The sequence below is a fragment of the Macaca mulatta genome, chromosome 13, assembly GCF_049350105.2.
Source record: "Macaca mulatta isolate MMU2019108-1 chromosome 13, T2T-MMU8v2.0, whole genome shotgun sequence".
Classification (NCBI taxonomy): domain Eukaryota; kingdom Metazoa; phylum Chordata; class Mammalia; order Primates; family Cercopithecidae; genus Macaca; species Macaca mulatta.
Window position 1 is genome coordinate 50,143,259 of NC_133418.1, and position 25,411 is coordinate 50,168,669.

At 40.1% G+C, this 25,411-nt stretch overlaps 1 protein-coding gene and 1 pseudogene across 5 annotated transcripts in view; both read left to right on the forward strand.

The window, feature by feature from the left end:
* Positions 1-5,174: 5,174 nt before the first annotated feature.
* The window catches only part of M1AP (meiosis 1 associated protein), a 97,710-nt gene continuing 77,473 nt past the window's right edge, over positions 5,175-25,411 (forward strand). For 2 of the 5 annotated variants that reach the window (XM_077959274.1, XM_077959277.1), the window contains exons 1-2: positions 5,175-5,197; positions 12,906-13,197. In XM_077959274.1, coding sequence (XP_077815400.1) covers positions 12,958-13,197 — 240 coding nt within the window. In that variant the 5' untranslated portion in view covers positions 5,175-5,197; positions 12,906-12,957. Of the gene's footprint in view, positions 5,198-5,230; positions 5,524-6,149; positions 6,283-12,905; positions 13,198-25,411 lie in introns of those variants that run through there. The other 3 variants (XM_077959275.1, XM_077959276.1, XR_013402691.1) reach the window with 3 other exon arrangements.
* LOC106993014 (Golgi apparatus membrane protein TVP23 homolog B pseudogene) lies at positions 24,923-25,294 on the forward strand (annotated as a pseudogene).

A 25,411-nucleotide genomic window follows, 5' to 3' on the forward strand; every position in this document is an offset into this window, starting at 1 on the left:
ACCCAGGTGAAGGTGGGAGTTCTGCCTCGGAAGTCGGCTGGGGCTGCCACTCAGGGACCTCGAGTAGCGTGTCTGCCCCGGCCACTCCAAAAACTCAAATGCCCATAGCTGTACTAAGGAAAACTTACTAATAAGAGGACGTGGATACACGCACCAAGTTTCTCAAAATTAATACTTTGCAAGCATTTAAGGACAGCTGCTTATGTGCTGGGCGGGCACAGAGTAACGCGCGCACACATACACACACACACACACACACACGATTGTGCAGAAAATACTAAAAATCACAGCCCTTGCCCTAGGGAGTTCACACTGTAGTGGGGCTTCCAAATGTAAACAAATAACTGCAAATAGATAATTGCAATATGAAGCAATGCATGTTTGCTATAATAACGTGCAGAAGGACCAGGTTAGAAGAGGTGACATTTGAAATGAGTCTTCTAGGGTTGGTAGGACTTTGAGGGCGAGGAACAAAGACTACCTTTGGGCATATCCACTTGGATATCCTACAAACAAGGCAAGCATAGGTCCTGAGCATAACTCACCATCTCCTTCATCCCAACCCTAGCTCCTTCTTCAGCCACTTAGTCTGCATTTAGCGGGTAATCTTTGCTTTCTTCTTTTTCACCCCCATTGTATTAGTTATCTAGGCTGCAAAACAAATGTAACAAATTAACCTCAGAATTTGGTGGCTTAAAACAAACACAAACAAAAGACATGGTCCCTGAATTCGAATTGCTTAGCCTAGAGGGAAAATCAGACATTTGGAATAAACTTTTATTATCTCTCACAGTTTCTCTGCGTCAGAAATTTAGGAGTAGTTTAGCTAGGTGGTCTGGCTCCAAGTCTCTCACAAGATTACAGTCCAGATATCAAATGGGGCAGCAGTCCACTGAAGGCTTGCCTGGGGCTGGAGGATCCACTTCCAAGATGGCTGACTTCCATGCCTGCCAAATTGGTAGTGGCTGTTGGCAGTAAGTGAAGGTTGTTCTCCACATGCATTTCTCCATGGGGGTGATTTAATGTCTTCACAAAATGGGCTGACTTCCTCAGAGCAAGTGATCAAAAAGAACAAGGCAAAAGAGCAAATGATATATTTGTGACCTAGCCTCAGAAGTAACACACAATCACTCTGCCATATTTTACTTGTCACACAGGCCAGCCCTGATGCACTGTGGAAGGGGACTTCATCAGGTAGTATACAGGGATTTCAGTGGGAACAAGGATTTCAGCCTCCTTTCCTGGAGACTAGCTACCATGCCCATATGTAAGAAGCCACTATGTCCTTATAAATCCGACTAAAAAATAACTTAAATCCATCCTTTTCTTTCCATTATCATCATAGTTCAGTACATCATCATCATTCACCTGGACTGTGTGATAGTTCATTTAAAAAACAAAAACCTTACCTCCAATCCCTCCCCTTCCAGACTGCCATCAGGATAATCTTTCTAAAGTGCAAGTACTAGTTCTAGTTTATTCTTTCAACAGTTATTAAGGGCCTACTATATGCCTGGCATTTTACTAAGTACTAGAGATAAGAAGATTAAGACATGGTCCCTTGGCTGGGCATGGCGGTTCAGACCTGTAGTCCTAGCACTTTGGGAGGCTGAGGCAGGAGGATCACTTGAAGACGAGTTCGAGACCAGCCAGGTCAACATAGTGAGACCCTGTCTCTGCAAAATAATAATAATAGCAAGTGGCACACACCTGTAGTCCCAGCTACTCAGGAGACTGAGGCAGGAAGATCACTTGAATCCAGGAGTTCAAGGCTGCAGGGAGGTACGATCACACCATTGCACTCCAGCCTGCCTAAAAAAAAAAAAAAAAAAAAAAAAAAAAAAAAAAAAAAAAAAGACCTGGTCCCTGATTTCAAATTGCTTAGCCTAGAGGGAAAATCAGGCATTTGGGATCAGCACTTCAAATCGTCTCTCTGAAATCTTCTTTCTAAAACCAACCTCAACACAATGGAAGCCCCTGTCCACCCCCCTGCACCCCCATCTGAGTTTCTTCCTCTAGCACCACTATATGCCTTTCCTAAGCTGCTTCTCATCAGTCTAGCCTAGGCCTTAGTCCCTTCTCTGAACATCATTTATTGGTTATTTTGTCTTTTGATTTTTTTCAAAAATCTTTTTCCAATTTTTTTGCATATGAAAAAACATACAACAAGAGCTTCATTTTACATTGCAACCTAATCACACTTAAGTACATGCATTCACGTACTTAATGTACATATTAGTGAGTTAAATTTTTAGCAAAGTCATACTTACCTCATATTTACCTTTACTTCAGGAGCTAAATTCTCATTTTTTTTCCCTATCATGTTGCATTTTATTCTACTCCATTTTTTTAAATGCTGGTTGGAGCCCACTAAATTGATTTTACTACTCATTAATGAGTTGAGATCCCCACTTTGAAAAAAAAAAAACTCACTGTTCTATGTAGTCTCATTCATACTAATTTAGTTAACAATGATTTTATGAATCTACATTTCCAGGCAATATCTTTCTCTTCAGCTTCTGACACACACATCCAAGAGCCTAGTGGACATTTCCACATAATGTAACCACAGGCACCTTGATTTCAACATGCCCAAAACTGAAGTGTCATCCCCACCCTCATAGCATCCTGGTAATTGTGTAGATGCTAAAACCAACGTTCCCCATCTCTATACATAGTACTACTGTCTTTCCAGCTGTCTAAGCCAGAGACTTTGCATTCGTTTATTCAACAAGTATTCATTGAATGCCTACTGTGTTCTAGGCCCTGTCATTTTGGATTCCTCCTAATCAATCGAATCAATCACAAAGGCCTGTTAATTTTAACTCCTAAATATTTCCTCCCACATCTCTGCGTCCCCTCTACCAACACCCTAATTCAAGCAACTATCTTCTCTTGCCTGGGCTACTTCCTACTCTAGTCTTATCCCTGTGCCCCGCTGCCACCACCCCAATTTTAGCCCCCAATCCATTCCTTTTAAGTCAGGAAAGGCAGGGAGAACGTTCTCTCCAGTACACAAATCAGATCATGTCACTCTTCTGCTTAAACACTTCAGTTTATCTCCCCATTCTAGCCCACTCCATTTTTGCTATGAGATAAGATCCAAAGTCTTTAATATAGTCCACAGATCGTATATGTTCTGGCCCTTTGCCTAACTCTACTGCTTCATCTTTGCCACTCCTCTTCCACATACTATACTCCAGACTGGAGTATAGTTCAGCAAGACTGTTGGGAGATCATCAAGCCAATGTTGGCCATTAGAGGAGTGCTGTGTGAGGACTGCATTGTTTCCCAGGAATGGGTCTGCCTCAGTATCTCGACCACATTCAGTCAGTGGCTGGGAAGAGGGCCTCCATGGAAATGTGGCAGTAGATTTCTAAGGCAGCAGCTGATGCCCTTGGTCAGTTACACTCCTTGTAGTTTAAAGTCTGCAAGGTGCTTTCTCATGACCATTATAGTTTGTCACCCTCAGAAAACAATTCTTATGTCATAGTCTCCATTTCTGGTACAGTTCTTTGCATATTTTTAATAAATGCTATAGAGGGTACAGAAAGAAATTAATAGTAGGTAAGAGCAATAGGTGGTATGGTTTGGAGTGAGGCTAGTGCTCAAGTTTGAATGTGTCCTCCAAAGTTCATTTGCTGGAAACTTAATACCCAATGGAACAGTGTTCAGAGGTAGGGCCTAATAAGAGGTGATTAGGTCATAAGGGCTCTACCCCCATAAATGGATTAATGTCATTATCTTGGAAGTAAGTTAGTTACTGAAAGGGTGGGTTTGTTGTAAAAGTGAGTTCAGCTCCCTGTTGCTGTCTTGCTCTTTTGTACTCCCTTACCCTTCTGCTTTCTGCCATGGGATGACACAGAAAGAATGCCCTCACTAGATGTGGGATTCTCAACCTTGGATTCCTACCCTCCAGAATTTAAGAATACATTTCCTTTATTTATAAATTACTTGTTCTGTGGTATTCTGGCATAGCAACACAAAGGGGAGTAAGACAGTTAATGTTGGGGTTGAGCCTAGTAAGGTAGGTGGGGTCAGTTATAATGGACCCTTTAACCGAAAAGGAAACATAAGCCGTTTTTAAGACAAAGAATATGATCAAAATATTTTTACAAGGACAATTCTAACATCAGTGGAAAGGATAATCTGGAGATTAGAGACAGGAAGGCTAATTTGGACTATATGGGGGGAAAGAGCGATTGAGAAGCTACCCTTTCAACAGAAACACAGGAACTCTCTTGTATATCAGATTATAGTGTTTAAAAAAGGACACAAGTTAAATAGTTCTGTTCTTACCCTGAGGAACAGTTGATAGGAGCAAAATTGTTTAGTGGGGCTAGAATACAAGCAGGTGACTCTTTTCCTGTTGAAACATGTAACCTATCCTGTGCCATTCATTGAAATACTGTCCCACCCCACCTCCAACCTGCATCTAGGCAATGAACTGAGAAAATAATAATAATAAAGAAAACAAGGAAAACTGCTTGTACATTTCTAGCTTGGAAGTAGCATTCTCTTTCCCTCTCCTGTGGACTAATTCAGAGAATTCCTTTTTAACCAGACAGAGTTGAAGACCCAGACCAACCAACTGTTAAGGACCAGGACGCTCCTACCCCATCTGGAGTTCGTCAAAGGGACTATGGGAATCAACCTCAAATAAGCGAGAATGAATATGAAGACAGGGACAGACCCTCTTGGAATACAGGAGTTTGAAAAGACTTTAAAAAACTTTCTGAAGGTAGCCTATAACTTCCATGAGGGCAGGGACCATCGTCTGTACATCCACTGTACTCCAGTCCTAGCACAGTGCACGGCACGTAATGTGCCCACCACAGATGTTTAGTGAACAAAATAGCGACTAGCTGAAGGAAATGATGTGGAAGGGAAAAGTTAAAACAAATAACACGGTCGGTGGGGGCGCTACTGGGATGTTTCAGGGAGGGAAGTGGTAGAAAAAATGTCAGGTTTAGCACAGTATTTCCAACAAATAGACAAAATTCTACCTAAGGGACAAAGAATGACTGTTCTCAGGGCGTCTAGGGACTTGGAGACCGTTTTCCTGAAGCGTCACCTGAAGCGCACCCTGAGGCGGCCGGGCCCCGCCTTGCCCGCAGTAAGACTCCCACCCAGCCGCGCGGGCCTGACGGGGGCGCCTCCGAACGCGCAGGCGCACGCTGAGAGCCGGGAGGACCAGGTGAGGAGGCTTCAGCCTTCCGAAGACAGGGCCCCTTCTCCACGCCTCGGGGAGGGAGGGCAGCTGAGGGCAGCCGAGAGCAGCTGGCACCACTTCGCAGGCTGGGCGTGGGCCGAGCTCTGGCCAGTCCTCAGGCAGGTGTTGGCTGCGTGGGCCGTGGCGAGTGCTGGGGCAGGACTGACGCCCAGAGAGAGGCTCCGAAATCGCTGTCGGGTCATCCCTCCGCATACTGTTTTGGGCGGCCAGGCCTGCGCGGAGTCTGGGCCCGGAGCTTCCTCCGCGGGACCCCCAGGCCCGAGGGCCGGGCTGCTGATCCGTCAGGCACGGTAGGCCCCATGCCGAGGGACCACGAGGATTCAGGGGGCCACGATAATTTTTTTTTTTTCTTCTGGTTTTGCTTTGTTTTTGAGGCGGAGTTTCACTCTTGTCGCCCAGGCTGGAGTGCAATGGCGTGATCTCGGCTCACTGCAACCTCCGCCTCCTGGGTTCAAGCGATTCTCCTGCCTCAGCCTCCTGAGTAGCTGGAATTACAGGCTCCCGCCACCACGCCCTGCTAGTTTTTAATATTTTTAGTAGAGACGTGGTTTCACTATGTTGGCCAGGCTGGTCTCGAACTCCTGACCTCGTGATCCGCCCGCCTAGGCCTCCCAAAGTGCTGGGATTACAGGCGTGAGCCACCGCGCCCGGCCACGAGAATGTTTTCATTTCGTTTAAAGTGAACTCGTAAAGTCAAATAAAGTGTTTTGATTTTTTTCTCACATCAGGAGGGGAAAATGAGATTTTTAGGGCCTACAAAATCCATTAACTTCTTTTAATCTTTTTTTAATGGAGGAAAGGGCCCACGAAATCTTTAATGGGGCCCTGCCATAGGGAGAACCATTGAATCATTTATCACGTGACAAAGTGAACGAGGGCATGTAAAGGGGCCCTAACCTAGAAAGCTCAGCACGGAACAGAACATCCACCGAGGGAGACACAGCGAGAGGCCGATCTGTGAGAGGTGGATCTCCCGGGTTGCGGGCAGGGGAGGGCCTGGCGTGAGGATGGAGATTTGGGCAGAAGGCACAAGCAACTTTAGGGCCAGGGTAAAGAATTTGGATTTTGTTTCCAGTGGTGTAATTGGAAGTCCTTGGAGAGTTTTTAGTTTGGGTGTAACTTGGTGGTTTTGGGTGGTTCAAGGCCCAGTTCCAGTTTTAACCAGTTTGCAGGGAGAAATCATTAAGCGAGTGTTCTTGGCGAAAGTGGAGAGTGTAGGGTCAAAATAAGGTCAGATCCTGTTTAGTACTATGCCCAGACACATCAGATGCATGAATTGATGATGTTTGAGGATGTAAGGAAGACAGCTGCCTCTTACCTCATTTAAAATACAGTCTTCCAATTGCACATTAGTGTGGGATTGAAAAATGACTGCAAGCTGAAACCATTCAAAGAGATCTTAAACACCAATGGGAAAAATTACAGTCGTTCTATAACCTTGAAAAATTGTCAAAACACTAAAACTTTCTTACTAAGTGTATAGGGAAATGTAAAACAGTAAAACTTTCATACACTAACTTAAAACATTAGAAACATTGAAAGCTAAAGTGTTTTCTTGAAAAAAAACTTATCAAGAGTAGTTTGGGCCGGGCGCGGTGGCTCAAGCCTGTAATCCCAGCACTCTGGGAGGCCGAGGCGGGCGGATCACGAGGTCAGGAGATCGAGACCATCCTGGCTAACACGGTGAAACCCCGTCTCTACTAAAAAAAATACAAAAAACTAGCCGGGCAAGGTGGCGGGCGCCTGTAGTCCCAGCTATTCGGGAGGCTGAGGCAGGAGAATGGCGTAAACCCGGGAGGCGGAGCTTGCAGTGAGCTGAGATCCGGCCACTGCACTCCAGCCCGGGCGACAGAGCGAGACTCCGTCTCAAAAAAAAAAAAAAAGAGTATTTTGAACAGTACTTGTTTTCTTCTCATAGTAAAACTTGTGAGAGCAAACATTTTTTGTGTGTCTTGGCAAACTGTCATACTTCTAAGTTTGGGTCAATTTCCTACATTTTATCCTTTGTACCTTCAATTTTGTAAAATATCTCTGAAAGTTTCTTTAATAATGAAGCTTTTTGCCAGTGACCCTTTCTGTAGGACGTCTTCATCCTTTTCATCACAATGACTTTCCTCAAGTATGTTGATAAGTTTGCCTTCTCGAAATTCCTCTGGCTGCTTCTCTAGAGTCTATCAAATGGAGGCAGTGTCAACACTCTCATAGTCAGCTGTTTCTCCTTTAACTCCACTTATGTTAGATTCAGATTTCACTCTCAGCATTATCATTTTTTATTTCTTTGCTGCTCTTTTTATTGGCTAATTTCCTCCTTCAATTTTCATTTTTGTAAAACATCACGTGGGCTTATCACTAGGAGACAAGGAGGTGACACAACTATGCACTTTGCTGTCTGCGCTTTAACCGAATAACGGATCTGCAGTGACCAGTCACCAAAAGACTTTGAAAGAAGTGATGTAATTAATTACTGATCATGATGCACTGATCACTATATTATATCAGTACACGATATCAGTATACTATACTATTGATACTGATAACTATGTAATAATTTGTGAACTGAAGAGCTAGATACTACTTTATGTAATTACAGTTAATATTCCATGGTAACTGAAATTTGAACTGTGTTGTTGGAGAACTGGTGTTAATTAACTAAACTGTAGTAACTGAAATCTATATACTGGAACCATGCAAAATGAGGACTGCCTCTACTTTAAAATGGCATTTTCAGAAGTGAGAGATGGAGATGGTTAATTAAATTTAATTATACATTAAATAAGGCCTCTAACTGCCTATTTGTGTGAATTTCTCTGTGTCAGCTTCAAGTTCAGCATTCCATGTAGAAATTGGCCCCATGTACTTAAAGTACAGTTTAAAAATATGTTATGTGCTTTCTTGGTAAATACATTAGTAATTGATTTGGATTTCTGGTTCAAGATAACTTTCAACAGATTAGCATATTCATTCATTTATTTTTCTAGCTGTATCCAACACATAATTGGAACTCAGTTTTTAAAAATGTTGAATGAACAAATGCTGACTTCCGCCATTCAAAAAGGGAAGTTTGAAGTGAATAACTTCACAAATTCATCTGGGGAAATACATCTATCTATGTATTCTTAGATCATTTTTAAAGATTCTAAATTCCAAAGTGTTTCTGAAAATTATCGTAATTATCTTTCTCTTGGTCACAGGGGAAATCACAGAAGCTTTAATTTTCCCTACATTCTTTTTTTTTTTTTTTTTGAGACAGATTCTTGCTCTGTCACCCAGGCTGGAGTGCAGTGGCCGGATCTCAGCTCACTGCAAGCTCCTCCTCTCGGGTTCACGCCATTCTCCTGCCTCAGCCTCCCGAGTAGCTGGGACTACAGGCACCCGCCACTTTGCCCGGCTAGTTTTTTGTATTTTTTAGTAGAGACGCGGTTTCACCGTATTAGCCAGGATGGTCTCGATCTCCTGACCTCATGATCCGCCCATCTTGGCCTCCCAAAGTGCTGGGATTACAGGCTTGAGCCACCGTGCCCGGCCTCCCTACATTCTTTAGCTAAAAACAATTATATAGAATGATTTTAGTTCTCAGAGGTGGGGACATATTTTTTAGCTATCTTTTTTATCGTGTTTCTTTTATGTTTTCTTTTGATTGTCCTAATGTTCTTTTAAAAATATTTTTATTATTAAATATAACATATATATAGAAAATGTCATAAAACATGACTGTATAGTTAAATAGTATAAAGTGAACACCCAATATCCACAATAAATATCAAGAAATAGAACATTAGGCTGGAAGTGGTGGCTCATCCTGTAATCCCAGTACTTTGGGAGGCCAAGGTGGGAGTATCGCTTGAGCCCAGGAGTTTGAGACCAGCCTGGGCAACATGGCAAAACCCTGTCTCTACCAAAAAAAAACACACACAAAAATTAGCAAGGCATTGTGGTGCATGCCTGTAGTGCCAGGTACTTAGGATGCTGAGGTAGGAGGATCACTTGAGCCTGGGAGGTGGAGGTTGCAGTGAGCTGAGATTGGGCCACTGCTGCACTCCAACCTAGGTGGTGGAGTAAGACCCTATCTCAAAAAAAAAAATTTTGAACATTACCAACACCCTAGGACCCCCTTCTTTTGTCTCTTCTTATCATAATGCCTTCATTCCTTCATAGGGAAAATCACTACTGTCATTTTTGTGGTAATAATTTCTTTGCTTTTCTTTATAGTTTTATCACTGTGTATGCTTCTCTAAACAATATAGCTACTTTTGCTTATTTTTAAAATCTATGTAGATGAAATCATGCTACATGTGTATGTGTTCTTTGTGTCTTGCTGCTTTTACTCAATATTATGTTTCTTAGAATCATCCACGTTGCCACATGCAACTGTAGTTCATTCATCTTCATTGCTGTATGTGAAAATATACTATGATTTATCCTTTTTAATGCAGATTGACATTTGTGTTTTTTTCAGTTTTGGGTAATTGTGAATAAGATTGTTACTAATAGTCTTTTGGCTGCTATGATCTGACTTTTTTCATGTATCCTGGTATATATGATTATTTAAAGATTATATGATTAAGAACAAAAAAATCCAAAAAGTTCTACAGATAAATTATTATAATTAGTAAGAGAGTGCAGCAAGGTTGTTAAATATAAAATCAATATACAAAAATTAATTATAGCTGGGCACAGTGGTTCATGCCTATAATCCCAGCACTTTGGGTGGCAGAGCCGGTTGGATTGGTTGAGCTCAGAAGTTCAAGACCAACCTGGGCAACACAGCAAGACCCCATCTCTATAAAAAATTGTTTTAATTATATTTTTATACATTAGCAACAAACTAAAAATGAAATTTAAAAAGATGAGAAACGGAGATAAACTTTGTCATCGGTAGTTCTTTGAAATGTAAATTAATATTTAAAAATTAACAGATCCCTAAGACTAAAATTTGACAACAGACAAGGAGATCTTTTGGGAAAAATTATAAAGCTGTAGATTATTTTAGATTTTCTATGTACGCAGTCATTGGCACACAATGACAGTTTTCTTTCTTCCATTGCAATGCCTTTTATTTATTTGTCTTACCTCATTACTACCTTCACTATAATGCTGAATAGAAGTGATGATAGCATGCTCCTTGTCTTGCATGGAAAGCGTTCAACATATCACCATGAAGAATGATGTTTGCTCTCCATTTTTGTAAATACATTTTATTAGATTATTCCTATCACCTGTTCTTACTCAGTCTTTATCATGCACAAATGTTGGGTTTTAAACGGAGGCTTTTCTTTGCACCTATTGGGATGATCATATCATTTTTCTAATTTATTTATTTAATGTGATGAATGACGTGATTGATATTCTAATGTTATGTCAACTTTATGTTCTTGGGATAAACTCAACTTGGTCCTGCTGTTATTCTTTTTATATAGTATTAGTTTCAATCTCTCTATATTTTATTTAGAATTTTTACAAGTTTATGGATGAGATTATCCTATAATTTTTTTTCTTACTACACCTTTATCTGGTTTCACTTTCTTTTTTTTTTTTTTGAGACGGAGTCTCACTCAGTCACCCAGGCTGGAGTGCAGTGGCATGATCTCGGCTCACTGCAAGCTCCGCCTCCCGGGTTGACGCCATTCTCCTGCCTCAGCCTCCCGAGTAGCTGGGACTACAGGCGCCCGCCCCCACGCCCGGCTAATTTTTTGTATTTTTAGTAGAGACGGGGTTTCACCGCGTTAGCCAGGATGGTCTCGATCTCCTGACCTCGTGATCCACCCGCCTCGGCCTCCCAAAGTGCTGGGATTACAGGCATGAGCCACCACGCTTGGCTGGTTTCACTTTCAAAGGTCGTGCTAACCTTATAAAATTAATTGAGGAGGCCGGGTGCCATGGCTCATGCCTATGTAATCCCAGCACTTTGGGAGGCCAAGGCGGGCAGATCACCCGAGGTCAGGAGTGCGAGACCAGCATGACCAACATGGAGAAACCCTGTCTCTACTAAAAATACGAAATTAGCTAGGCATGGTTCCACATGCCTGTAATCCTGGCTACCCAGGAGGCTGAGGCAGGAGAATCGCTTGAACCCAGGAGGCCGAGGTTGCAGTGAGCCAAGATCATGCCATTGCACTCCAGCCTGGGCAACAAGAGCGAAACTCCATCTTAAAAAAAAAAAAAAAAAATTAATCGAGGAGTGTTTCTTCTTCTGTTCGTAAAATAATTTGTTTAAGATTGAAATTCTTGGCTGGGCACAGTGGCTCACACCTATAATCTCAGCACTTCAGGAGGCTGAGGTAGGTGGATCACTTGAGCCCAGGGGTTTGAGACCGGCTTGGGCAACATGGCAAGACCCCATCTCTAAAAAAAAAAAAAGATGGAAATTCTTGATCTTTGCAAGTTTGATGGAGCTCATCAGTGAAATTATCTGGTCCTCTAACTTACTTTGTGGGAAGATATTTGATTACTGATTACATTTCCTTAATGGTTATAGAGTATTTAGGTTTCTAAAATTTCTTTAGTATTGGTTAGATACATTTTTCTAGGAATTTGTCCATTTTATCAAACTTATTAGGATAAAGCTATTCATTATGTCCTCTTATAACCCTTCTCATGTTTGAGCATTTGTAATGATGTCCCTGTCTCATTCCTTATATTGGTTCTTCATTCTCATTTGTTCTCTCTTCCTAATCTGAGTCCTGGGGATAAGTATAAGTAGCCAGTAAAGAAAGAAGGCAGGAGTATTGGAGGCAGAGAACCAGCATGAGCAAATGCACTAAAGTGAATATATTTGGTATTGTTTCCATGAAAACCTTGAGGTGAAAAACAGTTTCTAATGAGGCTAACAATCAGGTAATGACAGATCTTAAAGAGAGTTTAAATTTTACCTTATAAGAGACTCAGACAACCAAAGAATTTAACCAAGGAGAAATGTAGTCATATTTTCATTTTTAAGAATTATTCGTTAGGTACTAAACACACATATACTAGGCATTGATGAATAAAATCAACAAGACAGGTTCTCTACCCTTGGAAAGGTTACAATATAGTGGGAGAGGGAGTCATAGAAAAATTATAATAGAATACAATAAATGCTAATAAAGAAACAAAGTTTATGAGGGCAGATAGCTTACTTTGAGACAGAAGCTTGAGTTTTTTGGTGTAACTTTTTATTAGTTCCACTCAGCATCTCTAAACATTCTCAGACTTACATTATAGGCAGACATCTAGATCTGTTGGGAGCTGTTAAAATTGGATGACTTGGGCCCGGTGTGGTGGCTTACGCCTGTAATCCCAGCACTTTGGGAGACTGAGGCAGGTGGATCATGAGGTCAAGAGATCAAGACCATCCTGGCCAACATGGTGAAACCCCATCTCTAAAAATACAAAAATTAGCTGGGCGTGGTGGCACGTGCTTGTAATCCCAGCTACTCAGGAAGCTGAAGCAGGAGAATTGCTTGAACCTGGGAGGCGAAGGTTGCAGTGAGCCAAGATCGTACCACTGCACTCTAGCCTGGTGACAGTGGGAGACTCTGTCTCAAAAAAAAAAAAAAAAAAGGATGGCCTGGACAAGCTTTAGTACCCAATCTGACTCCTTTCTGGATTGTTTCCCTCAACTTGCGTTTTATATTTCAACAGAGCACACACAATTCAGTTTGAAAACCAGTGGTTTCTCTTTCCTTCGCTATAGGTGTAAACAATATCCAGCTGGTGGCTACAGTTCTGCCTCTGGTTTTGCTGCCATGCATCCTGGGCGAACTACTGGTAAAGGGCCCTCCACTCACACTCAGATTGACCAGCAACCTCCACGGCTTCTCATTGTGCACATTGCTCTACCGTCCTGGGGTGACATCTGCGCCAACCTCTGTGAGGCTCTGCAGAACTTCTTCTCTCTAGCCTGCAGTTTGATGGGCCCTAGCCGCATGTCCCTGTTCAGTTTATACATGGTACAAGATCAGCATGAGTGCATCCTCCCTTTTGTGGTATGTATATCTATATTTATTCATTTTATCCTGAAAAGAGATACAGTGGTAAGGTTTCTGGAATAGAGATCACAGTTATTAATACTTAGAACAATAACCCCACTACTTCTCCACACACTGTAGCCCCCGAGTGACACCATGAGAGCCAGAGGACATCCTGCATATATAGGGGTATGCACTGTTGAAGAGAAACCCCAAAATTATTAATCTGGGAGTATAAATAGGCTACAAGCTGCCCCTTTCCACTCCAGAGAGAGGGAGAGAAACCTTGGCATTGACAGATGTTTGAAATGTAAACAACTGACTCCTTTTATGCCCTTTGAAATGTAAACACACAAGGAGGGAAGCCTCTAAATCTCTTCTGAGGTCTCTGGCTATTCAATCATCTTTTAAATTACAAGACTTGCCCTTTAACCCAGGTACCAGTTTTCTTTGCTCAGAAAGCCCTAACTATGCAAAAACATGAAAATATTTTTTCTACATTCCACATAGACTCAGGTGAAACTGTCCCCTAGGGTTATGGAAGGCAATCACTGGGCCAGGGGCAGTGTTTTTACAAAGCTCCTTCATACATAAACAATTATCTATGCTCCTCTTCAAAATTTCAATCTTCCCTTTCTCCCTTGTATAAAATTCAGAATCATAGTGATGAGAAAGACTTCCAGAGGTTCTATGCATCTCCTTCCTTGAGGTAGCCTTGCTGCTAATATATGTTATCAAACGGATATAAGTCTTATTTAAGATTTCCAAAAGAGGAAATTTCATAAATCCATTGCTGAATTATGAAAGTAATATATGACTGGAATCTATCTATTTTTTGATTAATGCCTTAGTTTCCCTCATTGGAAGTGGAATGATAACATCTCTGTTGATACTATAAAGAATGAAAATAATATATATTACTTTATGCTTCCTGAGTTAGAACATACCCTGGTTGCTTTGACACAACCTTAGGCTTACAACAACTCACGGTTTATTTCTTGACAAAAGTCACACAGGGAAAGTTTTGAGTATAAATGCTCCAAGTGCTAAGTGTGGAGATTTTGTCTGTGCATTGTTACTTAGGCTGGGTTGGGGATAGGAAAAGGATAAAATTATTTAAGAAATTCAACTGATCCTTTCTACGGTTTGAGCATAATTTGGTACCTCTATTCATTATTTATTGCTGTGTAACAAATTATCCCAAAATGTAGTGGTCTAAATTAATAAACATTATCTCATAGTAACTATGAGTTAGGAATTCATAAGTGGCTTAGGTAGATCAGGCTTGGGGTCCCTCATGAGGTTGTAACCAAGATGTCAGTCATCTGAAAGCTTGATTGAGGCTGGAGGATCCAGTTGTAAGATGGCATATTCACTTAGCTGTTGGCAGAAATTCTTATTTCCTGACTACTCGGATCTCTTCAAAGGACTGCGTGAATGTCCTTAATTTGTGGCAGTGGGCTTCTCCCAGAACAACTGATCCAAAAGAGAGGGAGACCAATGAAGAAGCCAAAATATCTTTTATGTCTTAGTCTCAAAAGTAACATGTTGTCACTTCCTGTACATTCTGTTCGTTGGAAGCAAGTCACTGTTCCACCCTATATAGAATAACTGCAAGCAGATTTACCCTCCTGCCTAAAACAATAAAAAAAAACTGGATAAAACCTATGAAAAACACTTTTCAAAACAGTGGACATCACGCAGCAAAGAACAAAGCCCCCAGGAGACAGGAAGTAAATGAGGTGGGACTTAGAATTGTCCCAGCTTGCTGATCACCTGAGGTCAGGAGTTCAAGACCAGTCTGGCCAACATGGTGAAACTCCGCCTCTACAAAAATACAAAAATTAGCCAGACATGATGGCGGCTGCCTGTAATCCCAGCTACTTGGGAGGCTGAGGCGGGAGAATTGCTTGAACCTGGGAGGCGGAGGTTGTAGTGAGCCGAGATTGTGCCACTGCACTCCAGCCTGGACAACAGAGCAAGACTCCATCTCAAAAAAAAAGAAAAGAATTGTCCCAGCTTACTGCCTTGAGAAAGTTTCCAAACCACAATGCAGAGAGGGAGAACCTAGGGGTGGGCGCCAGTGGTTTCCTCGAGTCAAGGAGATGGATCTGGGACTTAAGGGAGACCAAGTTATTAATAGCTAGAGGAGAAAGAGCTATATAGAGGAAAGGAGAGAGCTACATACAGAACTCTATAAAGACCTGAAGAGGGTCCCCCTTGAGTATTCAGCAGAGTACTGATCAATACATGCGCATGAGGAAACTACCCAAGGCCAAAGAAGGAGCCACCCTAAAAGACTAGAGACAATGGTGCCTGATACTCACAACTAGAATAGTACCTGTTCTTATCAGCCAAGCTGGAAATCCTCATAATTCATGATACATTGGGTAGAGGACTCAAAAAGATCTTGCCTTAGTAGTAGGGCATAAAATAGCCCAAGACTTAGTACTGCTCAAGACTACCTAACATAAACACAAGATCCTAAGTGTCACACTGTTTCCAGGTAACTTAACTATCCCAGAACAAAGCTCAATAATATTTATAGAAATACAAAACTATCTAGCACCCATTAAGGTAAAATTCATACTGTCTGGCATTCAATCAAAACTTAAATAGGCATGCAAAGAAGCAGGATTTTATGACTTATGAAGAAATTATTAAAACTGACACAGAAGTAACATAAATGTTAGAATTAGCAGATGAGGACATTAAGACAATTGTTATAATTGGGTTCCATGTGTTCAAAAAGCTAAGTGGAGATATAGAAGATATTTTAAAAGTTCCAAATCAAACTTTTAGAGAGGAAAACTACAATTTCTGGCATGGAAAATACACTAGATGGAATTATTGACAGATTAGACATTACAAAAAAAAAGATCAGTGAACATGAAGACATAGGAATAGAAACTATCCAAAATGAAACACAGAAAGAAAACAATCATTTTTTTAAATGAATAGAGCATAATTGAGCTCTGGGACAACTTCAAGCCATCTAATATATGTGTAATTAAAGTCTGCAAAGGAGAGGAACAGGGGACAGAAAAAATACATTTAAAAAATGGCCAGAATGTTTCTAATTTTGATAAGAAACTCCAAAGCCACAAATTTAAGCCATCATTGAATGCCATGCATAAGAAACATGAAGAAAACTACATTATGACACATCATATAAAAACTGTTGTTAAAGATGAAATCTTGAGGCTGAGCATGGTGACTCACACCTATAATCTTAGCACTTTGGGAGGCTGAGGCAAGAGGATCACTTGAGCCCAGGAGTTTGAGATATATGTAGAGGAAATACCTAAGACAATTATATTATAAACAAAGGAGGGGAAAGTGATATAAAGGGAGCTAAGGTTTCTACACTTCATTTGAACTGGTAAAATGTTGACACCAGTTGACTCTTGTTAAGTTTCTGTGTACAATATGATAATTAGGGCCACCACTAAAAAACCTATACAAAGAAATACACTCAGAAACACCATAGGTAAATCAAAATAGAGTATTTTTAAAATATTCCAATAGCCCATTGGAAGGTATATAAAAGAAAACAAAGAAACTAAAAACAGAGGGAACAAGCAGGAAACAACAAATAAATTGGCAGGCTAACATATCAATAGTTACATTAAATGTGAGTGGCCTAAAAACATCAATTAAAAGAGCTTGGCAGAGTTAATTTTTTAAATGACCCAACTATATCCTGTCTAAAAGAAACTAACTTCAAACACAATAAATGTAGGCTAAAAGTAAAAGAATGGAAAGGGATATATCACGCAAACATTAACCAAAACAAAGCAGGAGTGGCTTTATTAATATATCAGATGAAACAGATTTCAGATCGAAGAATACCAGGTACAGAGAGGGACATTAGACAGTGATGAAAAGGTCAATCCACCAAGAAGATACAGAAATCCTAAATGTGTATGCACTAAACAGCAGAAACTATAAAATATGTGGAGCAAAAACTGGTTGATCTAAAAGAAGAAATAGATAAATCCACAATTATAGTTAGATTCAGTGTCCCTCTTTCAACAATTGTAGAACATCAATAAGGATACAGAAAAACATCAGCCAACAGGATGTAATTGACATTTATATAATACTCCACCCAACAACAAGCAGAATGCACATTCTTTTCAAGTACCTATGGAACATTTGCCAAACTAGACCATACCATGGGCCATGAAGGAAAGAAACTTAAATTTTAAAAATTGAAATCATACATAGTATGTTCTCTGACACAATGAATCAAGATAAAAATCTATAACAGAAACATAACAGAAAAATTCCCCCAAACACTTGGAAACTAAACAACACACTTCTAAATAATCCATTGGTCAAAAAGCAATATGTCAAGGGAAATTTTAAAAGACAACAACATTGAACTAAAGGTAAATGAAAATACAAATATCAAAATTTGTGGGATGCAGCTAAAGCAGTGCTGAGAAGGAAATTTATGGCACTAAAATGCTTACGTTAGAAAAGAAAAAAGTCAAATCAGTAATATAAACTCCCACCTCAAGAAACTAGAAAAGGAAAAGCAAAATGAACTCAAAACAAGCAAAAGGAAGGAAATAATAAAGAGCAAAAATAAGTGAAATTGATAACATAAAATAGAGAATATTAATGAAAAGTAGTTGATTCTTTGAAAAGATCAATAAAATTAACAAACCTCTGGCAAGAATGACAAGGAAAATAGAAAAAGAAAATATAAATTACCAATATCAGGAATGAAACAGGGGAGTGTCTTATAGGCCCTTGTTATTCCAAAGAATAATAGGAGAATACTACAAATACCTTTACATACGTAAATCTAACAACTTAGATGAAATGGACCAGTTCCTTGAAAAGCACAAACTATCACAGTTGCCCAATATGAAACAGATAGCTTGAATGGCCCTGTAACCATTAAAGAAATTGAATTCATGATTTTTAAATTTCTGAAAAAGAAATCTTCAGACCCAGATGGTTTTATTGAAGAATTCTACTAAACATTTAAAGAAAAATAACATCAATTCTACATAATCTCTTCCAGAAAATATAAAAGAAGAAAATACTTCCCAACTCATTTTATGAGGCTATTTTTTATCCCAAAAATAGACTAAGACAGTACAAAAAAAGAAAACTGAAGACCAGTATCCCTCATGAACATAGATCACAAAAAACTTAACAAAATATTAAAAAATAGAATTCAGCAATTAAAAGGAATTATACACCATAACCAAGTAGAACTTATTTCAGGGATGCAAAATTGGTTCAATATTTGAAAATCAACCAAAGTAGTACACCATATTAAAAAGCTAAAGAAGAAAACCACGTGATTATATCAGTTGAAGTAGAATAAGCATTTGACAAAGTTCAACATCCACTCATGATAAAAGCTACAGCTAATGCCATATTTAATAGTGAAAGACTGAATGCTTTCCTGCTAAGATTGAGACAAGACAAAGATGTCTGCTCTTAGTACTCCTCCGCAGAGTACTAGAAGTCCTAGGCAGCACAATGAGGTAAGAAAAGGAAATAAAAGGCATGCAGCTTGGACAGGAAGAAATAAAATTGTCCCTATTTGTAGATGATGTGATGGTCTATTTAGAAAATCCAAAGAATTTTATACTACCCTTTGAGGAGGAGTGTGTCAAAAAATTTGTAAACGGCTGGGCGCGGTGGCTCAAGCCTGTAATCCCAGCACTTTGGGAGGCCGAGACGGGCGGATCACGAGGTCAGGAGATCGAGACCATCCTGGCTAATATGGTGAAACCCCGTCTCTACTAAAAATACAAAAAACTAGCCGGGCGAGGTGGTGGGCGCCTGTAGTCCCAGCTACTCGGGAGGCTGAGGCAGGAGAATGGCGTAAACCCGGGAGGCGGAGCTTGCAGTGAGCTGAGATCCGGCCACTGCACTCCAGCCTGGGCGACAAAGCGAGACTCCGTCTCAAAAAAAAAAAAAAAAAAAAAAAAAAAAAAAAAAAAAAATTTGTAAACATATTTAAAACCACCATGGTTCCCTTCTGGTGATATACCAACACCTTAAGTCACGTGGTAAGAGCCTGGATTTCTGAGAGGGAGCTCAATCCTCAGGTACTTCCCATTGGTAGTTTTGCCCTTAGGAAATTGCCTCTATAGTAACCACCAACCCTCTTATTACAAATATACAAGACATTTGTTGGTCATTTTCAGACACTCAATTCAGAGAAATCACTCTATTTGCTAATATGTTAATAACATTAAGCAGATATTACAGAGTGTTTACTGCATACATGGCATCATGCTAAATGTTTTTTCCATGACTTTCACTTTTATCCTAATATATGTTTGCTTATTGATGTATGTATTCGATGTAGTTTTTAAAATCTATTGTTATCTTTTAGCTTATAACTTTCAAAAGTATTTTAGATTTTATTTTCCTTTTTAATTAAGTATTTATATAAGGAGCTGTTAAGTCAGTCAAATTGCTAGGAAGAAACAGATAGATGGCACATTCAAACCAAATAATTTTCAAAGAAATATAGAAGGGAATATTTACATAGGTGTGGGCAGAGTTTAGATGGTGCAATAGGCATACCACCTCTAGGACTGAAGAGGAGGGAACTGTCTGAAGAGGGCTGCCTGACAGGATCTTTGGCCTTTGTTAAAGAAAAAGTTATTCACGACACTTGTTAAATTATGGTAAGAAAGACCTTATTGAGGACGAGCACGATAGGTATGTTGTTATGATCCTAAATAAAGGGACCATAGCATTGATCCCTTGGAAATCCATCAATGGGTATAAGGACCATGACAATGGAATGTTGCAATGGGGAAGAGAGACTGGGCTCAATTCTGAATATGGCACAAGCAAGTGGGAATATATAGCCAAGGAGCATATGGGGATCAGTGGATAGTTAACTAAGAGGAAACATCAGGGGTAATGGGAATTCTGGCTAAACTGACTTACAGGATTCTTGCTGAAAACAGGCCAGGGTGTTCAGACATCAGCTGGGGGATAGTGCAGGATGAGGAACCCAATCAGATACTGAGAATGATCAGACATTACGAGTAGGGGATTCTCGCCAAACTGACTTAGCAGGGTTCTTTGCTAAAACTAAAGTTTATAAGGAAGTGCACAGATGGGCCTAAGAAAAGGTTTAAAAGCCTGACTAAAGTTTGGTCAAGCAGAGAATCACGTTGCCTTCAGAAGAAGGACGCAGCCATCCTGTGGCAATCTGGTGAGGAGGAAGCCAGGAGATGAAATACCCTGACCTCACTTTCCTCCCACATGCAGATCTCCTGCTGGTGCCTCCCATTGGCCAAAGCCAGCTGGAAGCAAGAGTGTGAATGACCTCATTGAATCAGTCCCTAGGGATCACCTTCCTACGGCACAAAATAGGGTAGAGAAAAGTAGAGAATGATCTGGAAGGGCAAATGGAAGATATCCAGTATAAAAGGTTTCTTAGGAAATGAGCCCATGTCCCAAACAAGGGTAAAATGATTTTTTTTACTCCTCAAGTGGCTATGTTTTATCCCTCTGGCACTCCTCGGTACATTTGGACCTAGTTGAATCCCTTAATCTTTTAATCACTCCACTAGAAAAGGCAGATAGCTTTACACTAGAAACCACTGACTTATCAGAAGCTCAACTAAGCTGGGAAAGAGCTGAGCTGTCATAGTAGCTGATTAACGAAATCAAGCCACAAATGAAAGGGTAAGCCTTTATTTACAGTAATAATATAAGCAAGAATCTAAACTGGAGAAAGTGCCTACTCCCCCTTTTCCATTTCCTCCATGAAACTGTGCACTGGTTGAGGATAAGTGCAGACATGGGGATAGTTTCACTGTTGAAGGAGTCCTGAACAAAAGGTTCTGGCAATTTTATGCACCCTGGGGTTGATGGGAGGGCTAGGAGGGAAGGCTAGGAGTGGAAAAGTACAGAGTACTGACTCAGAGTAGGGAAAAGTGTCTTTAAGGCATCCTTCTCCCTTCCCCCACAAGGAGGTCTTGACAGAGGGCCTAAGGAGGACTTGGCCCAAGGCCTCAGATGAAGAGAGCTAGAAATGAAAGTACCAGAGCTAGGAATACAAATATTCCAAGAACATGACCAGCCAGGGGTTCTGAATCCTTGACTGCAACTCCCATCAGAGAATGCAGTGCATTGGCTGTGTACCAAGTCTGGTGTGGCAAAGGCAGCTTTTCCCCCATGAGGCCTGCCAAGTAAATTATTTGTAATTGCCTATGGTCAGGCTTGAAAAAAATCGCACATAGGTTTTTAACCAGGATCAGATTCCTCACTGGTTTCTCAGGAAAAGTTGAAAGCCAAAATTTCTTTCCAACTGAACAGTAAGTTCAACCCTAGTTAAAAGCTCAAGAAAATTGCTGAAACAGTGCTATTACCTTATGTATAGAACAATCCAGTCTTTACTTACGGAAAAACATGACCTTAAATCCATTGTCACTGACATCTGACATTTTCTATCTGCAGAAGCAGCTTAAAATATAAATGGAGAAAGATAGCATGTGGGAAATCTTACTCAGAATGAATACCTCAATATATCCTCTCATATTTAATTTTTGAGTATAATCAAATAATTCTGAATGTTTTATAAGGAGTCATGATGGGAGATTCATAATTAATATTAAAATTCCTTTTATATCCATTGCACCCTTAATATAAATAATTCCAACCAGAATGATTCATTTCCCCTCAAAACAGGGTTTCAGAAGAATGCCCTTATTGTGAAGATCTTCCCAATTCTTTTACTTTTTCATAATAAAAAACTTATTTAAATCATATATTATCTACAATGAGGTATTAGGACTCAGAGTATTGTAATTTAGCTATAATACTTATTTTCTCATTCTTAATAGCTGGCATTCAAATGGAATCACTTCAAGGTTACAAATAATAGAGATATAACATATTAAACAGTATAAAGGTAAACCCCAAGAAAGATAATATAATAAACTATAATTTAGTGCTGCAGTAAAGGGAGAGTAAGAGTAATAAAAGGAAATACACTAATTTTGTTGTTTCCATAGTGGTGAATTAATAGATACTGCTAAAGATTAACTTAAGGGAATTACACAGAGTTATAAAGATAGTCACTAAAGCAGAAATATAGGCGTTTATCATGACAAGACAAACATACAGAAAAAATGAAAATAAAATATACGGTAAAGTGATTTTCTAAAAGCTATAAAAATAAAGAGTATACCATAAAATAATATAAAAACAAACATATCTGTCATATCAGATGATTTTTAGAACTTACAGACAGACTTGATCACAAAGCAAATCTGTCATTTTCAAGAGGCACAGCTACAACAAAATGATTCAGAAAGGTTGAAAATAAAAGGGTGGGCAAACGTATACTAGGCAAAGGCAAACCAAACAAAGAGAATTATGATCAATTGTAGACAAGGTTGAATTTGAAGCAAAATGTATTAAATGAAACTAAGAATGGCACTTTAATGCTAGGGCAAAAAAGAGTAGAGTACAGAGTGATCAAGAAGGCACACTGAGAAATACCATTTGACCCAGCAATCCCATTACTAGGTATATACCAAAAGGAATATAAATCATTCCATTATAAAGATACACGCATTCATGTGTTTATTGCAGCACTGTTCATGATAGCAAAAACTTGGAACCAACCCATGTGCCCATCAGTGATAGACTGGATTTTAAAAAATGTGGTACATATACACCATGGAATACTATGCAGCCATAAAAAGGAATGAGGTCACGTCATTTGCTGGGACATGGAGGAAGCTGGAAGCTGTCATGCTCAGCAAACTAACACAGGAACAGAAAACCAAAGACCGCATGTTCTCACTCATAAGTGGGAGCTGAACAATGAGAACACATGGACACAGGGAGGGGAACAACACACACTGGGGCCTGTTGAGGGGGCAGGAGGAGGGAGAACATCAGGACTAATAGCTAATGCATGTGGGGCTTAATACCTAGGTGATGGGTTGATAGGTACAGCAAACCACTATGGCACACATTTACCTATGTAACAAACCTGCACATTCTGCACACGTATCCTAGAACCTAAAATAAAATAAAATTTTTTAAAGGTGTATTGAAGATATTTAGCATACAAGGCTTGTTGGAAGGGAAGGCTATTAAAAATATATCAGTTTTGAATACCTATATACCAGCCTGGTGAGGTGGCTCATGCCTATAATTCCAGCACTTTGGGAGACCAAGGAAGGAGGATCACATAAGCCCAGGAGTTCAAGACCAGCCTGGGCGACATAGTGAGACCTCAGCTCTACAAAAAAGTTTTTTAAAAGACATGGTGGTGCATACTTGTAGTCTCAGTTACTCAGGAGGATAAGGCAGGAGGATCACCTGAGCCCCAGAGGTTGCAGTTGCAGTAAGTCATGATTATGCCACTGCACGCCAGCCTAGGCAACAGAGAGAGGACTTGTCTTAAAAAAAAAAAAAGTTTGTGAATCTCTTATCCAAAATACTTGAGACCAGAAGTGTTTCAGACTTTGGATTTTTTTGAATTTTGGAATATTTGCATGTACATAATGACTTAGGGATGGGACCCAAGTCCAAACATGAAATTCATTGGTTTCATGTATACCTTATATACACCATCTGAAAGTAGTTTTATACTTTTTTTTTTTTTTTTTTTTTTTTTGAGACAGAGTCTTGCTCTGTCACCCAGGCTAGAATGCAGTGGCGCGTTCTCGGCTCACTGCAACCTCCGCCTCCCGGGTTCAAGCGACTCTCCTGCCTCAGTCTCCCAAGGTGCCCGCCACCACACCCAGCTAATTTTTGTATTTTCTAGTACAGACAGGGTTTCACCATCTTGGTCAGGCTGGTCTCAAACTCCTGACCTCATGGATCCACCCGCCTCGGCCTCCCAAAGTGCTGGGATTACAGGCGTGAGCACCATTCCCAGCCTATACAATATTTTTTTTTTTTTTTTTTTTTGAGACAGAGTCTCGCTGTGTCACCCAGGCTGGAGTGCAGTGGCCGGATCTCAGCTCACTACAAGCTCTGCCTCCCAGGTTTACACCATTCTCCTGCCTCAGCCTCCCAAATAGCTGGGACTACAGGCGCCCGCCACCTCGCCCGGCTAGTTTTTTGTATTTTTAGTAGAGACGGGGTTTCACCGTGTTAGCCAGGCTGGTCTCGATCTCCTGACCTCGTGATCCGCCTGTCTTGGCCTCCCAAAGTGCTGGGATTACAGGCTTGAGCCACCGTGCCCGGCCTACAATATTTTTAAAATAATTTTGTGCACGAGACAGAGTTTTGACTGTAACCCATCACATGAGGTCAGATGTGGAATTTTCCACTTATGGCCTCATGTTGGCCCTCAAAAATTTTGGATTTGGAACATTTCAAATTCAGACTTTTAGATTAGGGATGTTCAACCTGTATTGGCAATATAATCCAGTGCCACATTAAAAGAATTATATACCAAAAATTCAAATATGATTTAATATTAGGAAATCTATTAATATAATTTACTATGTTAACATATCTAAGGAGAAGAAACATGATCATGTTCATCTCTCTAACTTCTGAAAAAGCATTTGATAAACTTCAACATCCAATTTTGTTTTGTAAAAACTCTAATAAAACAGAAACAGATAGCTATTCTTTAGCATAATACTTTTTCAATTCAAGAGTTAGTATTGTTCTTAATGGAAAAACACTAAAGACATTCCCATGCAAGATAAAGAAGTTCAGTATCATCACCATTATTTAGAAGTATTCTGGGCCATGAAGCAGTAGGATAGTAATGATGACACTGCAGATGTTTCACTATTTGATACAGAAGAGGAGACAACTGATAGACCAAAAAAATCCAAAAATCAGATATTCAGTGGTATCATTTTTCCACTTATTCTTTCAAGTCAGTCTACCTTCATTCATCATCTGTCTTCTCTATGAGTTACTCAGCAGCAGCTTTATTGCCTGTATGATGACAATTATCTTGTTGTTGTCATGTGACTTTTGGGCAGCAAAGAATGTCACAGGTAGACTAACGGTTGGTCTATGTTGGCGGTGTCACATAGATGAAGATGGAAAGAGCCATTGGGTGTTTGAATCTAGAAAGGCGTCCTCTCAAGAGAATAAAACTGTGTCAGAAACTGAATCAAGAATCTTTTGATTGGGACTTATAGCCTGTGCAGTGCTTTGGGTGATATTTGCCTTTAGTGCCCTGTTCTCCTTCAGGGTAAACTGGTTAGCAGTGGTTATTATGGGTATAGTGCTACCAGATGCCAAC